The sequence below is a fragment of the Saimiri boliviensis genome, chromosome 2, assembly GCF_048565385.1.
Source record: "Saimiri boliviensis isolate mSaiBol1 chromosome 2, mSaiBol1.pri, whole genome shotgun sequence".
Lineage (NCBI taxonomy): Eukaryota > Metazoa > Chordata > Mammalia > Primates > Cebidae > Saimiri > Saimiri boliviensis.
In genome coordinates, this window is record NC_133450.1 from 3,416,050 (window position 1) to 3,434,165 (window position 18,116).

The 18,116-nt window shown below is 43.0% G+C and overlaps 1 protein-coding gene and 1 pseudogene across 3 annotated transcripts in view; one reads left to right on the forward strand and one right to left on the reverse strand.

Annotated features, from left to right (window-relative positions):
• SIN3A (SIN3 transcription regulator family member A) overlaps nt 1-18,116 on the forward strand; it is an 89,277-nt gene that overhangs the window by 67,869 nt on the left and 3,292 nt on the right. For all 3 annotated transcript variants that reach the window (XM_010330850.3, XM_074392648.1, XM_003943002.4), the window contains 5 exons: nt 349-518; nt 6,305-6,478; nt 10,348-10,440; nt 11,708-11,802; nt 16,861-17,068. In XM_010330850.3, the coding sequence (XP_010329152.1) occupies nt 349-518; nt 6,305-6,478; nt 10,348-10,440; nt 11,708-11,802; nt 16,861-17,068 (740 nt within the window). The remainder of the gene's footprint in view (nt 1-348; nt 519-6,304; nt 6,479-10,347; nt 10,441-11,707; nt 11,803-16,860; nt 17,069-18,116) is intronic.
• On the reverse strand, nt 1,650-2,643 carry LOC104650081 (large ribosomal subunit protein eL13 pseudogene; annotated as a pseudogene).

The window sequence follows — 18,116 nt, forward strand, 5'->3', positions numbered from 1 at the left end:
TTCAGCTCAGCAGGGGAGCCAACAACTCTTTGAAGGACCAGCTTCCCTAGGATATTTTCATCTCCTAAAATAGCCCAGCAGTACCATAAAGAAGTTTCTAGCATGGTCAGTCAGAATATTAGAAGCCACTGTTAAAGTTGCAGAGTCACCCTCTGATAGACAGTGCTGGTGACTGTAGTCACCTGTCAGAATTCATGTCTGTTTATGTTGGAATGAGTGAGTACGTTTTAAATACCTAGTGTTCATAATTTCAAATACCACTTGGGCCAGCTGTGGGATTTGCCCTGGACTCGATCCCTAGTCTTTTCTTAGCAGGGTAAGCCCTCACCTATCCCATCTCTCCCACAGTGGATGTTGATGTAGAAGATTATTACCCAGCTTTCCTGGACATGGTGCGGAGCCTGCTGGATGGCAACATAGACTCATCACAGTATGAAGATTCGCTGAGAGAGATGTTCACCATTCATGCCTACATTGCCTTTACCATGGACAAACTGATCCAGAGCATTGTCAGACAGGTGAGGGCATGGTGAAGGCTAGGGTGAGTGGCGGAAGAAGTTCTTACCCAGAGATGGGCCAGGCAAAGAAAAAGCAAGGAAAAGGAAAGGCAACTTTCTTATGTAATAGTGTTTATCAGTTGGGCACGGTGGCTCACGCCTGTAATCCCAGCACTTTGGAAGGCTGAGTTGGGAGGAACACAAGGTCAGGAGTTCAAGACCAGCCTGGCCAATATGATGAAACCCTGTCTCTACTAAAAATACAAAAATTAGCCGGGCGTGGTGGTGGGCACCTGTAGTCCCAGCTACTCAGGAGGCTGAGGCAGGGGAATCACTTGAACCCAGGAGGCGGAGGTTGCAGTGAGCCAAGATCATGCCACTGCACTCCAGTCTGGGTGACAAAGTGAGACTCTGTCTCAAAAAAAAAAAAAAAAACACAGAAAACAGTGTTTATGAACATAGGATTCTGAAGAGAGGAGTGGTGGAGGTGAATGTGATGCCTGATTTCTCATGTTAACAAAGTTGCAGTGTATGAGCCTACCTACGCTGTATCTTTTCTTGCTGGCCACCTGTTGAGTACAGTGATCCTGACCCCAGCTTCCTGCCCAACATGTCTATCTCTTCCTTTGTCTGCCATGGGTAGGCACACAGTGTGAGAATTGCCTGTACCATAGGTGCTGGTAAGTTTTTTTTTTTTCAAATAGAGATAAGATTGGTCACTATGTTGCCCAGGCTGGTCTTGAACTCCGGGTCTCAAGTGGTCCTTCTCTCTTGGCCTCCTGAAGTGCTGGAATTATAGACATGAGCCACTGCATCCGTTCAAGGTGTTGGTAACTCTTAAGTAGTTCATTGTTTAATATTTGAAATTCTTTTTATAAGAAAGGGTTCACATAACATCTTTTAGAATACTCTGCCACCTCACTCATCTGGTTCCCTCTGAACCACGGTGCCCAGTTTGTGATTGGTTTTGTGTGTCCTTTCTGTGGCACCCTGGGAACTTGTAAATATATTGTTCTTTACAATAAGGATATAAAAAATAGCTTGTAACAGATAGTCAGGTTTCTACTTCTTGGACTTGAGTTCTGAACTCCCAGAGAGATTGTTGGTTAAGTACTTTTTTCTTTTTTTTGGAGACCCAGCTTTACTGCTGATTTATTCCAAGTCCCCAACAGGGCTTCGTTCTACCTTTTCAACATCCTGTTCTGTGGCTCCCTTGGCTGTGTTTGCCCATATGCTGAAGAGGTGGGCATTGTTATAGGCCATGTGAAGACTGGCAAATACCTTAAAGTTCTTGGGGGTGACTCCGGCTTTCTCCTTCCTGGAGGCATTCTGTATGGGCATTATTGGTCCTGTCAGCTGGGTGGCTGATGAGAGTTTTTCAGCAGAACTGTCTCCCTTCTTGGGGGCTGAGGGCTTCCTGGGGAAGAGGATGGACTTGGAGTCATACTCCCTCAGGTGCTGAACATTGGCCTGCAGGGATGTGGTGGACTTATTCCACCATCTTTTGGATGCTGGTCACCCTTAACTCTTCTAAGCTGAAGCCCCTGCCGGCTTGTACTTGGTGTGATACCTCACTGTGGGGCACCTTACCATGGGCCAGATGGGTCCAGATGCAGGGCACAGGGCAATGCAATGTGCTTTTCTTTGCATCTGCAGATCTTCTGGGCTGGCTAGTTGAGCCATGTGGCCATGGGCCACTGCGATTCCTTGTGAAAGTAGTGCTTTAGGATCATGCCGTTCCAGCTGGGCACCGTGGCTACCTACAGCCATCCTCCACAGAAGAGCTTAGCGGAAAGGCAGTGAACTATTTAAGTGAAAACTTGTAACAAGCAAATTCTAATTCTAGAGTCCACACTGCCACCGTAGAAGGAAAAAGCTTGTTGCTTAGTGTTCTCTTGGGCTAAAATATTGAATCCTTTGCAATGTACCCATGCTTTTCCCTTGGTTTTTGAATGGTGCATGCCTCTGCACTCCTCCCACAGTATGTACTTAGGATTGAGGAAAAGCCCTTCATGTAACTGAACCTTAACATCTGGGGGAAAGTTGTCAGATCGTTGTTTCCTGTAAGTAGAAGTTATTAGGCCTTCCCATAAGGGTTCTGGTTGGTAACTGGCAGAAATCATTAGATGGATACATAGTCACCCATAGTCATACTGTTTCAAACTAACATTTGTTAACTTCCCTGAAATGTATGTAAAAGACAGACTCCAGTTACCCTGAGCTTATGTTTCTGATTAAGTTTGTTGCTGCTTCAGCTAGGAACAAAGTCTTTCATACCACCAGCATAGCTTAAGAAAAAATCCAATAAAACTTTTAATAATTCTGAGGTTGGTTTTTGAAACAATAGATAACAATTACTTTAAGCATCTGGTTATGATTTTGAATCAGTAATACACACTGTCTCCAAACCGCACCCCCCCTTTTTTTAATGGAAACAAAGGTTTCATCCAGAAAAACACCAAACGGTGACTTTTTTTTTTTTTTTTTTAACACAGGGTCTCTGTTGCCCAGGCTGGCGTACAGTGGTATAATCTCAGCTCACTGCAGCCTTGACCTTCCACCTTAGCCTCCCAAGTAGCTGGGGTCAAAGATACCACCACACCAACTAATTTATTGTATTTTTTGTAGAGATGGAGTTTTAACCATGTTGCTCAGGCTGGCCTGAAACTTATGGGCTCAAGCGGTTCACCTGCTTCAGCCTCCCAAAGTGCTGTGATTATAGGCATGAGCCACTGTGCCCAGCCTACAGTGACTTTTTAAAATATACATTCAAGCTTCTCATCTTAACTCCTTTAATTGGAGGTATCTCTTCTCTCATCCTCATCATCTTTGGTGTTCCCTCAGAGTTCACCGCTGACTGGATGTACAACATATATTTCAAAGTCAAGGGTGGGCATGGTAGCTCATGTCTGAATTCCAGCACTTTGGGCGTCCCAAGGTGGGCAGATCTCTTTAGTCCAGGAGTTCGAGACCAGCCTGGGCAACATGGCAAAACCCAGTTTGTATTGAAAATACAAAAGTTAGCTGGGCATGGCGACTCATGCCTGTAGTCCAGCTACTCGGGAGGCTGAGGTGGGAGGATCACCTGAGCCCAGAAGTTGAGACTGCAGTGAGCTGTGATCACGCCACTGCACTCCAGCCATGTCAAGCCAGTACATTTATCTTACCTATTCTAGTCTGGTTAAGAGGGATTTATATGAAGAATACAGTAGGCATTCTCACAGACATCTAAGTACAGAACTCAAAATATGACCACACCATGGAAGGACTGTGCTGGGAGGTTGTTTTTCTCTTCTATATGCCATCACTCTGGACTTCGGCTCCATGTTTGTGCTTTGCTCTGCAGGTGGACGTTGGCACGTGCTCCCGGCTTGTCCAGCCTCCGAGGCTTTGACTTACCCCTGGTCCCAGTGTTACTGGACCTTTCCATACAGATGCTCCTCTGCAAAAAATCTATCCAACACTCTGTGTCGTTTTCAGTTAGGAGGATAGAGAATCTTATCTGCCCAGTAGTGGGGGTAGAATTCCCTAGTTGTCCCTGGATTTGTAGTGCTGCCCTTTCCACAGATTCGAGGAGGGGTGGGATATCCAAAAAGAGGGTGTGGGTGGGGAATCAGTAATACAGTCTATTTCTACAAGAAAGTATAAAGTAGAGGCGGTGGCTCACACTGGTAATGCCAGCACTTTGGGAGGCCAAAGCAGGCAGATCATTTGAGCTCAGGAATTCAAGACCAGACTGAGCAACATGGCAAAACCCTGTGTCTTCTGAAAATACAGCTATTCAGAATTTATTCTGAAATTCCAGCTACTCAGGAGGCTAAGGTGGGAGGATTGCTTGAGCCCAGGAAGTTGAGGCTGTAGTGAGCCGAGATCACAGTACCACTGCACTCCAGCCAGGGTGACAAAGTGAGATCCTGTCTCAAAAAAAACATAAAGTGGAAGCATCTACATGTCTGGTTGAAGTCACGCTTTCCATATATCTTTTTCCTATTTTGCCTTTTTGTCTCTGTAAAAAAACTGTATGTTAAGCATTTCCTCATGTTATCAAGTACTCATAAGCATTATTTTAATGGTTGTATCAGAATCCATTATCTGAACTTCTTGTCGTTTATCCATTGCAGTTGCTGGAGTACTACCCTGTCTGCCATACCCAGTCACCCTTCTGACCTTTCTTTGTGTCCAGTTATCTAATACACATACTGGTCATTTAGGACTTAAAGTTAAGCATCAGTAGTTACCATGGTTCCTAACACTTCAGAAAGAGTGTGTTTTTCTAAAAATAGAATGGTTTGGTGGTTATGATCATTTTAAAGTAAAAGAGACTAAATTAATCTTTTGCTTTCTTGTATCTTTTTCATTTCTGTAGTTTGGATGGTAGAGTTTCATTTGGGAGGATACTTATTTCAGAATAGAAATAGCATATGACATAATAATGGGAACTCTGAGGTTCGACTTTCTAGTCATTAGATAGCTTACTAAGATTGTCACAAAAGCTACTGATAATTAATCATGATTGGCTTGTATTGACATGAGTTAGCATGACGTACAACTTACGTACTATACTTTCTGTCAGAGAAAAATAGGTGCTGTGTTGGAAAAGCATTGGGCTAGGAGTCAGTAAGCCTGGCTGTTAGGCCTAACCCTGCCTCTTCAGCTGAGCACCCCTAGGCAATAATTCAGCAGCTATTTCTCAAATACCTGATGAGTTTCAGGCTTTGTAGTTGAGCTGGGAATAAAGATACAGATATTACATTCATCATTCTCCAAGGCTCCCCTCCTCACCCCAGCTCACAGTGAGCTTTGCAGTGCCACTGTCTCAGCTCACTGCAACCTCCACCTCCTAGGTTCAAGCTATTCTCTTGTCCCAGTCTCTGGAGTAGCTGGGATTATAGGCACCTGCCACCACACCCGGCTAATTTGTGTATTTTTAGTAGAGATGGGGTTTCGCCATGTTGGCCAGGCTGGTTTCAAACTCCTGACCTCAAGTGATCTGCCTACCTCGGCCTCCCAAAGTGCTGGGATTAGAGGTGTGAGCCACCGTGCCCAGCCATCTTTCTTTATGCATTGTGTAAATTTGTCTCCTAACAGGCCCCAACACACTCTCCAGCCTGCTTCCCAGGGCAGTTGTGAGGATCAAATGAGAAAGAATATGTGTGAAAGCAAATTGTAAATGATTTTAAAATGCAACAAAAATATGACCTGTAGAAAATTATTTAAAGATTCTTAGAATTTCAAATAAATAGTACAATTAACCTGAGCTCTCTGGTTTTTATTTTAAATAGATATGAAAGTTTTACCATGAACCACTGATATGGTTAAAAATCTTGGCTTGATTATTCTCCAAGAAAATGATACAGTGGTTTTTGAGATTAATTTTCTTTCTTTCTCTCTTTTTTTTTTTTTTTTTTGGTGAGATTAATTTAGACTGACTCTTGCTTTTGGCAGATTGGAGTGCAATGGCGTGATCTTGGCTCGCTGCAACCTCTACCCCCCGGTTTCAAATGATTCTCTTGCCTCAGCCTCCTGAGTAGCTGGGACTGACTGCAGGCACATGCCACCACAGCTGGCCAATTTCTGTATTTTAAAGAGACAGGGTTTCACCATGTTGGCCTGGATGGTCTCCATCTCTTGACCTTCTGATCCGCCGCCTTGGCATCCCAAAGAGCTGGGATTACGAGCATGAGCCACTGTGCCCAGCCAAAAAAACCTTAAATTTTTGAGTGACTGGATCAGTTAAAGGAATGTTGACTGTATAATGGAGAAGCGTTTTCTGTGTTCACTAACAGCTTGCCTTTGTTTGATTCCAGCTGCAGCATATTGTGAGTGATGAGATCTGTGTACAGGTGACTGACCTTTACCTGGCAGAAAATAATAACGGGGCCACTGGAGGCCAGCTGAACACACAGAACTCAAGGAGCCTCCTGGAGTCAACGTATCAGCGGAAAGCTGAGCAGCTAATGTCAGATGAGAATTGCTTTAAGGTGAGAGATGCTCATGTAGTCAGAGACCTTGCTTGTGACAATGTAAGTTAGGATTTTCTGAACCAGAATTTAAAGCCACAGTACTTTGACCCGTGATTCTACTCTTGGAACTTTTTAGAGTTCCTAATGAATTCATCAGAGAAATACAAAATGGAAATAACTATCTTCCTGGACAATCTACTTTGTTTCTTTCCTGCCTTAAAAAAGAAAAGTTATACATGATTTTTACAATTTTGTATTCTTCTTTTTCTCTGGACATTTTTCAGAGTATGCTTTTTAAGTATTATTGTTAGAAAAATGTTGGTACATGAAATCCATGATTATGGTCATTACAGCAAAGAAAACATGGGACCCGGCACACATGGCTGACACTTGCAGTCCCAGCATTCTGGGAGGCTGAGGTGGGCGGATCACTTGAGACCAGCTTGGGCAACATGGCAAAACCCTGTCTCTGCAAAAAATACAAGAATACAAAGATTAGCCAGGCATGGTAGTGTGCACCTGTAGTCCCAGCTACTCAGTAAAATAAGGTGGAAGGATCATTTGAGCCTGGGAGGTTGAGGCTGTAGTGAGCTCTGATCACATCACCGCACCGCAGCCTGCTCTGTGCCAAAATATGAAATGGAAAAAAAAAGTCACCTTAGAATTCTATCCTAAAGTTATCATTGATGACATTTCTAAACTTCTCTATACTTTAGTATATAAATGCTCTTTAACTTTGTTTTTTTGTTTTTTGGTTTTTTTTAAGACAGGGTCACACTCTGTTGCCCAGGCTAGAGTGCAGTGGCGAAGTCTTGGCTCATTGCAACCTCTGCCTCCTGTGTTCAAGTGATTCTCATCCATCAGCCACCCTAGTAGCTGGGATTATAGTAATTTACCACCATGCCCAGCTAAGTTTTGTATTTTTAGTAGGGATGTGGTTTTGCCATGTTGGCCAGGCTGGTCTCAAACTCTTGGCCTCAAGTGATCTGCCTGCCTCAGCCTCCCAAAGTGCTGGGATTACATGTGTGAGCCACTGCATTTGACCTGAAATGGTCTTTAACATATTTTTGCTCAATTAGCAACACTTCTGGATCTTTAATCTCTTTTTTATGGCTATTTGATACTCACTTTATAGAGAATTAATGCTTGTGTTGTTGGACATTTAGGTTGTTTCCAGTTTTTCACCATTATACTGGATAATTATAAAAGCAAATAGTTGGAAACAACCGAGATGTCCAACTCACTATGGGGATTGGTTAATGACATGCTGTTATGAATACTGAAGAAATATTTTGCAATTCTTAAAAATAAATTATAAATTGTAAAAATTCAGAGCCTGCCCCCCTAAAAAATCTATTTTGGAAATAACTGTGCATTTGTGTATATATTATGTTGTCAGATTATAGCTTTACTAGCAGAGAGGAATTTTTTTTTTTTTTTTGAGATGGAGTTTCACTTTTGTTGCCCAGGCTGGAGTGTGATGGCGCAATTTCAGCTCATCGCAACCTCCGCCTCCCAGGTTCAAGCAATTCTCCTGCCTCGGCCTCCTGAGTAGCTGGGATTACAGGCGTGTGCCACCATGTCCAGCTACTACTGTATTTTTAGTAAAGATGAGGTTTCTCCATGTTGGTCAGGTTGGTCTCAAACTCTTGAACTCAGGTGATCTGCCCGCCTTAGCCTCCCAAAGTGCTGGGGTTACAGGTGTGAGCCGCCGCACCCTGTATTAAATTTAAAAATTCCAACTTAAAGTTGGAATTTTTAAAACTTTAACAAAACACTGAGCTAGATCTAGCTTCTGGCTCTGTGTATTTCTTGACTGGTGGTGTGCCTTGAGAAACCAGAACTCTGAATTTCAGTTTTCTCCTGTATCAAATGAAGGAGGTTGAAATAAAAAGTTCTCGAGTTTTAGGCTCTGATCTTCTCCATGTGATTCTGATAGCTACCTTGTCTGCAGAAAGCCCTTAGGATACGGGCACTGAGAATCTCAGGGTTCTGAAAGGAGATATCCATGTGCCATCACCATTGAGCATTGTTTTGTGCAAAACATGGTTTGCTTGCCTCTATTGGTGTGTTGCTTTTAAGTATGGATTTTTTTAACCACACAAATAGTAGAACTCAGAATTTCAAAAACTTCATATAAATTGGTGCCATTTATAACAACATTTTTTTTTTGTTTTGTCCTTTTTTTGAGACAAGGTCTCACTCTGTTGCCCAGGCTGGAATGCAGTGGTGACAAAATGGCTCACTGCACCCTCTGCCTCCCGGGCTCTAGCAGTTCTCCCCCTTCAGCCTCCCAAGTAGCTAGGACCACAGGTGTTAGCCACCACACCTGGCTAATTTGTGTATTCTTAGTAGAGATAGGGTTTTGCCATGTTGCCCCCAGGCTGGTCTCAACTGGAATGAAGTGATCTACCTGTCCTAGCCTTCTGAAAGTGCTGGGATTTCAGTCATGAGCCATCACACCTGGTCCAGCACTTCTTAATACCTTTTTGTTGTTGTTGTTGTTCCTTATTCTAAGGCATATGAAGCCGTTTTTTTTTTTTTTTTTTTTAAACACTGTTGCACTTTATAGCCCAGATTGGAGTGCAGTGGCGGGATCTCAGGTCATTGCAACTTCCGCTTCCCAGTTTCATGCAATTCTCCTGCCTCAGTGTCCCGAGTAGCTGGGATTACAGGTGCACACCACCACACCCCGCTAATTTTCTGTATTTTTAATAGAGACGAGGTTTTGTCACGTTGTTTAGCCTGGTCTCGAATTCCTGAGCTCAGGCAATCCACCCGCCTTGGCCTCCTAAAGTACTAGGATTACAGGCATGAGCCACCAAGCCCAGCCATTTATTGTAGTATTAATGCAATTATTGGTTTTTGTTGTGTGTGATTTTTTTTTTTTTTTTTTTTTGGGAGATGGAGTCACGCTCTGTTGCCAGGGTAGAGTACAGTGGCACAATCTCAACTCACTGCACCCTCTGCCTCCTGGGTTCAAGCACTTCTGCCTCAGCTTCCTGAGTAGCTGGGACTACAGGCACGCACCGCCACACCCAGCTAATTTTTGTATTCTTAGTAGAAATGGGGTTTCATCAGGTTGGTTTCACCAGGCTGGTCTTGAACTCTTGACCTCATGATCTGCCCGCCTTGGCCTCCCAAAGTGCTGGCATTACAGGCATGAGCCATGGTACCCGACCTTTTTTTTTGAGATGGAGTTTAGCTCTTGTTGCCCTGCTGGAGTCTGATGGCTCGAGCTCAGCTCACTCCAGCCTCTGCCTCCCGTGTTCAAGGGATTCTCCTGCCTCAGCTTCCTGAGTAGCTGGGACTATAGGCATGCACCACCATGCCTAGCTAGTTTTTGTATTTTTTTTAATAGAGATGGAGTTTCACCATGGTAGCCAGGGTGGTCTCCAACTCTTGACCTCAGGTGATCCACCCACCTTTGCCTCCCAAAGTGCTGGGATTACAGGCATGAGCCACTGTGCCCAGCCCCTTATTTTTTAAGCACTGTAAACTCGTTTCCATCTTTGTATTACATCCTAGAAGTGGGATTTTCAATGGACAGAGCATTGACATTGCGGTTCTGGCCACATGTGCCATATTTCTTTCTCACAAGCAAAATATTTGTTTTGTGAAACATTCTTATTGGCATTGATTATTATTTTAGCGAATTCTAGAAGTTTGAAACATGAAATGGTACTTTTTGCTTTAACATATTTCATTTTACTTGTAGTAAGTGCAAATTTACCTTTATCACTGGCCTCCCAAGATTAAGTAACTTCCTAATTTCTTCAGTTGGAGCAAAGTTTACTAAGTTTATTGCCTCTGCACCTCCTGTTCCTTGAGAAGACTTATTGCTGTAGAGATGCTCTTTTGTTTATGCTTAGGTTTTTTATTTGCAGCTTATGTTTATTCAAAGCCAAGGGCAGGTCCAGCTGACTATTGAGCTTCTGGACACAGAAGAGGAGAATTCGGATGACCCTGTGGAAGCAGAGGTATGAGCAAGTACATCACAGAGCCCAGTTGCCAAGCAGAGCTGGCGTGTCCTGAGATTCTGTCCAGTGACTCTGTCTGCCAAAAGACCAAGGCACCTTAGGCCTGTTGAAGGGTGCCTTGGATGCGTGGATGCTTAAAGTAGAAGTCAGTGCTTCACTGCACCAAGTGATGCATGGATGACCTGGATGCTTAAAGTACAAGTCAATCCAGCCATGTCTTCAGCTGAAGAGAAGGGCTGCCTGGTTATAGACGTTAACCTCATCTTGCGCTTAGTAAAGCTGTCTCCTCTAAGGAAGTCTTAAATGGTTGGCAGCTTTCCTGTTTTTTTCCTAAAGTATAAAAACCAACAAATGAGGTACCATCTTTTTCATGTAATCTTGATTGTTTGGGTCATGTTTACTTTTTATTGGACCAATAAAGCCCAGAGTTCTCAACCTCTGAGTACACAGATGTGATTATCATAGTTGGTTCTGGCAGATAATGTAAATGGGAGAGCCAGGCCATATGTATGATGATGGGGGGGACATGTGGGATGACTTGTTTGGTGGGAACGTTGGCTTATCGCCAGATCTTTTTTTTTTTTTTTTTTTTTTTTTGAGACAGAGTTTTACTCTTGTTACCCAGGCTGGAGTGCAGTGGCGCCATCTCGGCTCACCACAACCTCCACCTCCTGGGTTCAGGCAATTCTCCTGTCTCAGCCTCCTGAGTAGCTGGGATTACAGGCACGTGCCACTATGCCCAGCTGTTTTGTATTTTTAGTAGAGACAGGGTTTCACCATGTTGACCAGGATGGTCTTGATCTCTTGACCTTGTGATCCACCCGCCTGGGCCTCCCAGAGTGCTGGGATTACAGGCGTGAGCCACTGTGCCCAGCCAGATCTCTTTTTTTAAAAATGAGATGTCAGAAATCTAGATTGTAATGTAAGGTATACTTTCAGACATTTGCCACTATAATATAAATTTTGTTGTTTAACAAAGTCCTCTGTGGGGAAATGAAACTTGTCAGTGAGCCAGCTTCTACCTGTTTACGACTTCTGGTAACCTTAGCATCTCAGAGAAACTTAGCAGTATTGCTGGCTAACAGAATTGTTAATCTGTGTTTCAATACTTAGTAACAATCACGTCATTCATTATAGAAAGGGACTTTTTTTAATCTTGAAATTTATAAATTTGTACTGTAGTCATAGAATTTATTAGAGTACCTGATGTGTTAGGAGCTGCTTTTGCGATTTCCTTCCATCTCTTATTTTGTGTTTGCCATCTTAGCGCTGGTCAGACTATGTGGAGCGATACATGAATTCTGATACTACCTCGCCTGAGCTTCGTGAACATCTAGCACAGAAACCAGTATTTCTTCCGAGGTGAGTGAGCCTTGTCACCTCAGTCTGTACTTATATATGGTTGTGGAATGGAGAGTTAAATAACTTTCACATTATTGTTCTTCATGTTTTATTCATTTGTTTTATCTGCCAAGGATGCTAAGTCAAGGTTTATGTGGCTGTCACAACATAGGCTTACCTGGAGCATGTGTCAGAGCATCTGGGAGGTGAGAGATGTAGGGAATCAACAGTAACCTCCTTACCAGAGTTTAACTCTCAGAAAGAAAGCAGGTTGTCAGCATAAGCTATATAGTTTGTACACATAGTTTAGGTACATCGAGATGCTTACATGAGTTAGGAAATGGTAGAACATTGACCCAAATCCAAGATCCTAGCCGCTAGCCAAGGGCCAACTTTTATATGCATGCTTTTCAAAGAGTAACAGTCTTAGGCCTGCTATATTAACTCTTTTCTGCACAGAAGTTTTAAAATGTTCCCTCTCTATATAGGCAGATTATGATACTGATCCTCCAAGTATATGAAAACAAGAGTTTAAGAAGTATAAAATAGGCCGGGCGCGGTGGCTCAAGCCTGTAATCCCAGCACTTTGGGAGGCCGAGGCGGGTGGATCACGAGGTCGAGAGATCGAGACCATCCTGGTCAACATGGTGAAACCCCGTCTCTACTAAAAATACAAAAAAATTAGCTGGGCATGGTGGCACGTGCCTGTAATCTCAGCTACTCAGGAGGCTGAGGCAGGAGAATTGCCTGAACCCAGGAGGCGGAGGTTGCGGTGAGCCGAGATCGCGCCATTGCACTCCAGCCTGGGTAACAAGAGCGAAACTCCGTCTCAAAAAAAAAAAAAAAAAAAAAAAAAAAGAAGTATAAAATAGGTAGAAGTATAAAATAGGTAGAATGGCTTTTATCCTTAAAAGTTTTTAGGGCCGAGGCAGGTGGATCACGAGGTGAAGAGATCGAGACCATCCTGGCCAACACGGTGAAACCCCGTCTCTACTAAAAATGCAAAAAATTAGCCGGACGTGGTGGGACGTGCCTGTAATCCCAGGCAATGGCGCATTATCGGCTCACCGCAACCTCCGCCTCCCGGGTTCAGGCAATTCTCCTGCCTCAGCCTCCCGAGTAGCTGGGATTACAGGCACGCGCCACCACGCCTGGCTTATTTTTTACATTTTTAGTAGAGACGGGGTTTCACCGTGTTGGCCAGGATGGTCTCGATCTCTTGACCTCGTGATCTACCTGCCTCGGCCTCCCAAAGTGCTGGGATTACAGGCATGAGCCACCGCGCCCGGCCCACCCCAAAAAAAAAAAAGTTTTTAATTGAAACCTTATGTCTTAGGTTTTCAAGAAAGTATCATACCAGTGTTATTAGACTTAAGTCCTAAAGAAAACATGGGAAAAGGGTATGAACAAAAAGGGCCCTGCCAGGTTCTCCATTCATTGAATCATTTGAGCAGTTGCTTTGTCAGGTTCCTCTCAACAAAACAGGCTCCGTGCTAATGACATACTACAATAAACCTCTCACCGGGATATGAGGAAGGAGGCACATTTATGTCATGTGAGAAAAAAGAAATTGATAAAATCGTTCTGATGGCAGGGTAGTTGAAATGTACAAAACCTTCCCTCTAGAATTTCAGTTTCTCCTATTTTGTCTGACAGCTAAGGGGCTCATTTTATTGGCCTTGAGACCCCTTACACTCTTTAGAGCATGAGTACTCCAAAGAGCTTTTGTTTATATGGATCAGGTAATATTTACCAAGATAGAAACAAAAACTGACACAACGAAATGTTTTAAATCTGTAATTCATTTTAAAAATAACAATATTTGGCCTTGAGCAGGGGCTCATGCCTATAGCCCCAGCACTTTGGGTGGGCAAAGCAGCATATCATGAGGTCAGGAGATCGAGACCATCCTGGCTTCGGTGAAACCCCATCTCTACTAAAAACACAAAAAATTAGCCAGGCCTGGTGGTGCATGCCTATAGTCCCAGCTACTTGGGAGAATGAGGCAGGAGAATCGCTTAAACCAGGAGGTAGAGGTTGCAGTGAGCCGAGATTGCGCCACAGCACTCCAGACCGGGCGACAGAGGGAAACTGTCTGAAAAACAAAATAAATAAATAAAATAACAATATTAAGCCCATTGTATTTTCTTAAATACTATTTTTAAAGAATAGAATGGCATCGTTTATATTTTATAAACTTGTTTAATGTCTGGCTTACTAGAAGAACAGCTGGATTCTCATGTCTGCTTCTACATTTAATCTGTTACATTATGTTGTTTGGTTGAAATATGTGAAGAAAATCTGGCCTCACGTGTAGCTGGAAAAAGGAGAAGTATTTTCAGATCCTTTCAGATAACTGGATATTCTTTCATATGACAACAAAACTACCAGTGATAGTTTCTTAGTGGTTAGTTGCAGTATCAATTTATACATAAGTGGGCTTTTCATACAGTTGTCAAAATCCATTGATTGATTTTGTACCATGAAAGAATCCTTTTTTTCTCTATGATTTTGTAACTTTATGCAGTTGGCTATTTGGAAAATATTAGCTCACTAAGTTGTACAGACCTACTAAATGTTGATATATTTTACAGTGTCTCCAAAAAAAATCACATTGATTAATATCGCTATCTCCAAGTCATCAGACATCTTTTTAAGTACTGGGAAGATGTCAAGCTCAGGGTGGTGGCTGATACCGGTTCACCAAAATTCATAGTGTTGCTTGAAAATTCCAGTCTTATCGTTGAAAACATTATTTTCCTTGAAGTTACTGGCTCCCTTGTTCATATTTGCGAAAACACCCCCCAAATACTTGGCTGAGTTGCCTGCATTTAATCAGTTGTTCTTTCAGGTAAAAATGGTGATCCACTTTAACTCAAGCAATTGCTTAAGTGCTTTTCTCTAAGAATACCATTGTACTTTAGCACACAAAGGTGCTTTATATGTAGTTCCCATTTTATCACACTGGCATGTTAGAAGGATGTAAACCAAGGGGTGGGATTTAATAACAAATGTTACTGCTTCATTAGAAGCATTCCTTTTTTTTTTTTTCTTTGGGAGGCAGAGTCTCACTCTCACCCAGGCTGGAGTGCAGTGGCGAATCTCAGCTCACTGCAACTTCCACCTCCTGAGTTCAAGTCATTCTCCTGCCTCAGCCTTCCAAGTAGCTGGGATTACAGGTGCATGCCACCACACCCAGCTAATTTTTGTATTTTTAGTACAGACGAGGTCTCCCCATGTTGGCCAGGCTGGTCTCAAACTCCTGACCTCAAGTGACCGCCCTCTTTGACCTCCCAAAGTGCTAGGATTGTAGGGGTGAGCTACCATGGCCAGCCCATCGGAAACATTCTTAAGTGAAACTGGCTTTTTTCACTTAACGTCATTCTGTGGTCAGTAAAATGCAAAGACTTGAATCGTAATTGCATTAAGTTACAAAATCATGGCGGATTCATTCATGGTACAAAATAAACAAATGGAGTTTGACAACTGTGTGAAAAGCTCAGTGATGTATAAATTGATACTGGAATTTGATAACAATTTGTTCCCAAACAATACAGGCACCACCAGCATTTTTATTCACCATTACTTTTATGCTGCCAGTGCAGATGTCAACCCAGCAAGAAAGGAAAATAATGTTTTAGTATTAATCTCACAGATCTCCTGAAAGGGTCTTGGGACCCTTTTGGTCCCTGGGGTCCTTGGACAAAGAATTGCTGTCTACAGAAATACATATATACGAAGATACTCACTGAAGCAATATTTTGGGATTTTTTTGAGACACAGTCTGGCTCTGTCTCCCAGGCTGGAATACAGGACGGGATCCTGGCTCACTGCAACCTTTGCCTTCAGGGCTCAAGCGGTCCTCCTACCTTAGTGTCTCAAGTAGCTGAGACTATAGGCATGTGTCACCATACCTGCCTAATTTTTTTTATTTTTTTGTGGAGAAGGGGTTTTGCCATGTTGCCCAAGCTAGTCTCAAACTCCTGAGCACAAGCAATCTGCCTACCTCCCAAAGTGCTGGGATTATAGGCATGAGCCACAGCGGCCAACCTGAAGCAGTGTTTTTAATAGCAAGTTATGAGAAATTATATAATTGTCAAGCTGATAACCTTTCTTCACTGGATGTTGAAGAGATTTATCAAGCCTCTCACCCCCAGGGCATCTAATTATGTGAATTATCTTATTTGTTGTGTATGTAGTGTGGCACTAGTTGATATCATCTGGGGAAATTTTTAAAAATAGGCATTCAAATAATTTTTTGTTATGCGGTTCAGATGAGGAATCTCGATTGAAAGAAGTTGTTGCCGGGCGCGGTGGCTCACGCCTGTAATCCCAGCACTTTGGGAAGCCGAGGTGGGTGGATCACGAGGTCAAGAGATCGAGACCATCCTGGTCAACATAGCAAAACCCCATCTCTACTAAAAATACAAAAATAGTAGCTGGGCGTGGTGGCGCGTGCCTGTAATCCCAGCTACTCAGGAGGCTGAGGCAGGAGAATTGCCTGAACCCAGGAGGCGGAGGTTGCGGTGAGCCGAGATCGCGCCATTGCACTCCAGCCTGGGTAACAAGAGCGAAACTCCGTCTCAAAAAAAAAAAATAAAAAAAAAAATAAAGAAGCTGTTAAGGAATGGTAAATTCGGGTACATTCTTCTGCAGCAGTTAAAGAGGATGAGACTATGTCATAAAATGAAACACTATTCTTGACAGTAAGTGAAAAGCTGAGGACAAAATGCATAGTATGATCCCATTTTGTCTTAAAAACAAATCCCAAAGCAGAATTACAGCTGGTAATTACATGTGTAAATTTACAGACAGAGGCCTAGAAGTTTCTAATTAAAACTCTTAACTGGCTGCATCTGCTAAAGTAGGGTATGAACAAAGATTTCTACTTTTTATTCTGTGTACCTTTGCAGTTGAATTTTTTTTTTCAGTGATGTATAAATTGTGATTGAACATTTTTGTATGTTTTTAACAAATTGGAATGAGTACTATGCAAACATATAATACAACTCACTTGGGGGAAGTCATGGGAATCTGCTTCTGGATGAGCTCTCATCGTGCAGGGCTTTTCTGCCATAGGAATCTGCGGCGGATCCGGAAGTGTCAGCGTGGTCGAGAGCAGCAGGAAAAGGAAGGGAAGGAAGGAAACAGTAAGAAGACCATGGAGAATGTGGATAGTCTGGATAAGCTGGAGTGTAGATTCAAGCTGAATTCCTACAAGATGGTATATGTGATCAAGTCAGAGGACTATATGTATCGGAGGACTGCCCTGCTCCGGGCTCATCAGGTGAGAAGCAGTAACTGAAATTGCTGTGTACATCTCCCACCCCAGCCAGGACCAGGGGAAGCCCAGTGTCTTCTGATTGTTTCTCTTCGTTTATGGAAACCTGTTCTTAAAGCTGAGACATACTGAGGAAGTAGGTATATTGGTTTTCTAAAGATGCTGTGACAAAGTACCACAGACTCTGTGGCTTAAATGACAAAAGTTCTGGAAACTAGACGTCCAAAGTCAGGTGCCAGCAGTGTTGGTTCCTTTTGAGGACTGTGAGGGAGAATCTGTTCCAGACCTCTCTTAACTTCTGGTTCTTTGCTGCCAATCTTTGGCATTTCTGGACTTGTAGCTCCCTGCCTTCATTTTCATATGGTGTTTCTACGTGTGTGTGTGTGTGTGTGTGTGTGTGTGTGTGTGTGTGTGTGTGTGTGTCTGCCTCCAGATAAGGTCACATTCAGAAATACTGGGGGCTAGGACTTGAATATAGGATTGTTGTTATTATTTTGAGACAGAGTCTCACCTGACTCAGCCTCCCAAAGTGCTAGGATTACAGGCATGAGTCACTGTCCCCAGCCAACATAGAAATTTTAGGGAGAACACAGTTCAGCCCATAAGAGCAGGTGAATACCTGGTGGCACCTTTTTAGTCAAGTTACTCCTGGTATTTACATCTCAAGTAGTATCTTATCTTTTGATTGTATGAGTCCTACCTGTTTTTACATTCTGTCTCAATTGTGAAACCTTCCTGGTACAGCTATGTACAGGGTGTTATGCCAGCCCCTGGGCCTGCAGCCATGAAGTAGAGCAGATAAGTTAATGTGATGATATGCACTACCAGAGAAACAAATCAGGTGAAGTAATCAAGGGTAACTGGCATATAGGCATTGCTTTCACTGGAGGAGTCTTCTCAAAGCTGGTGATGCTTGAGGCCTGAATAAATGACAAGGAATTAGCCTGGTGAAGAGTTGAGGACGGGTATTTCCTAAACAAAGAAAACAGCAAGTACAAGACTGGGAGGGAGGAAAGGACTTGGGATGCCTGAGAAATCACGAACACCACTGTGG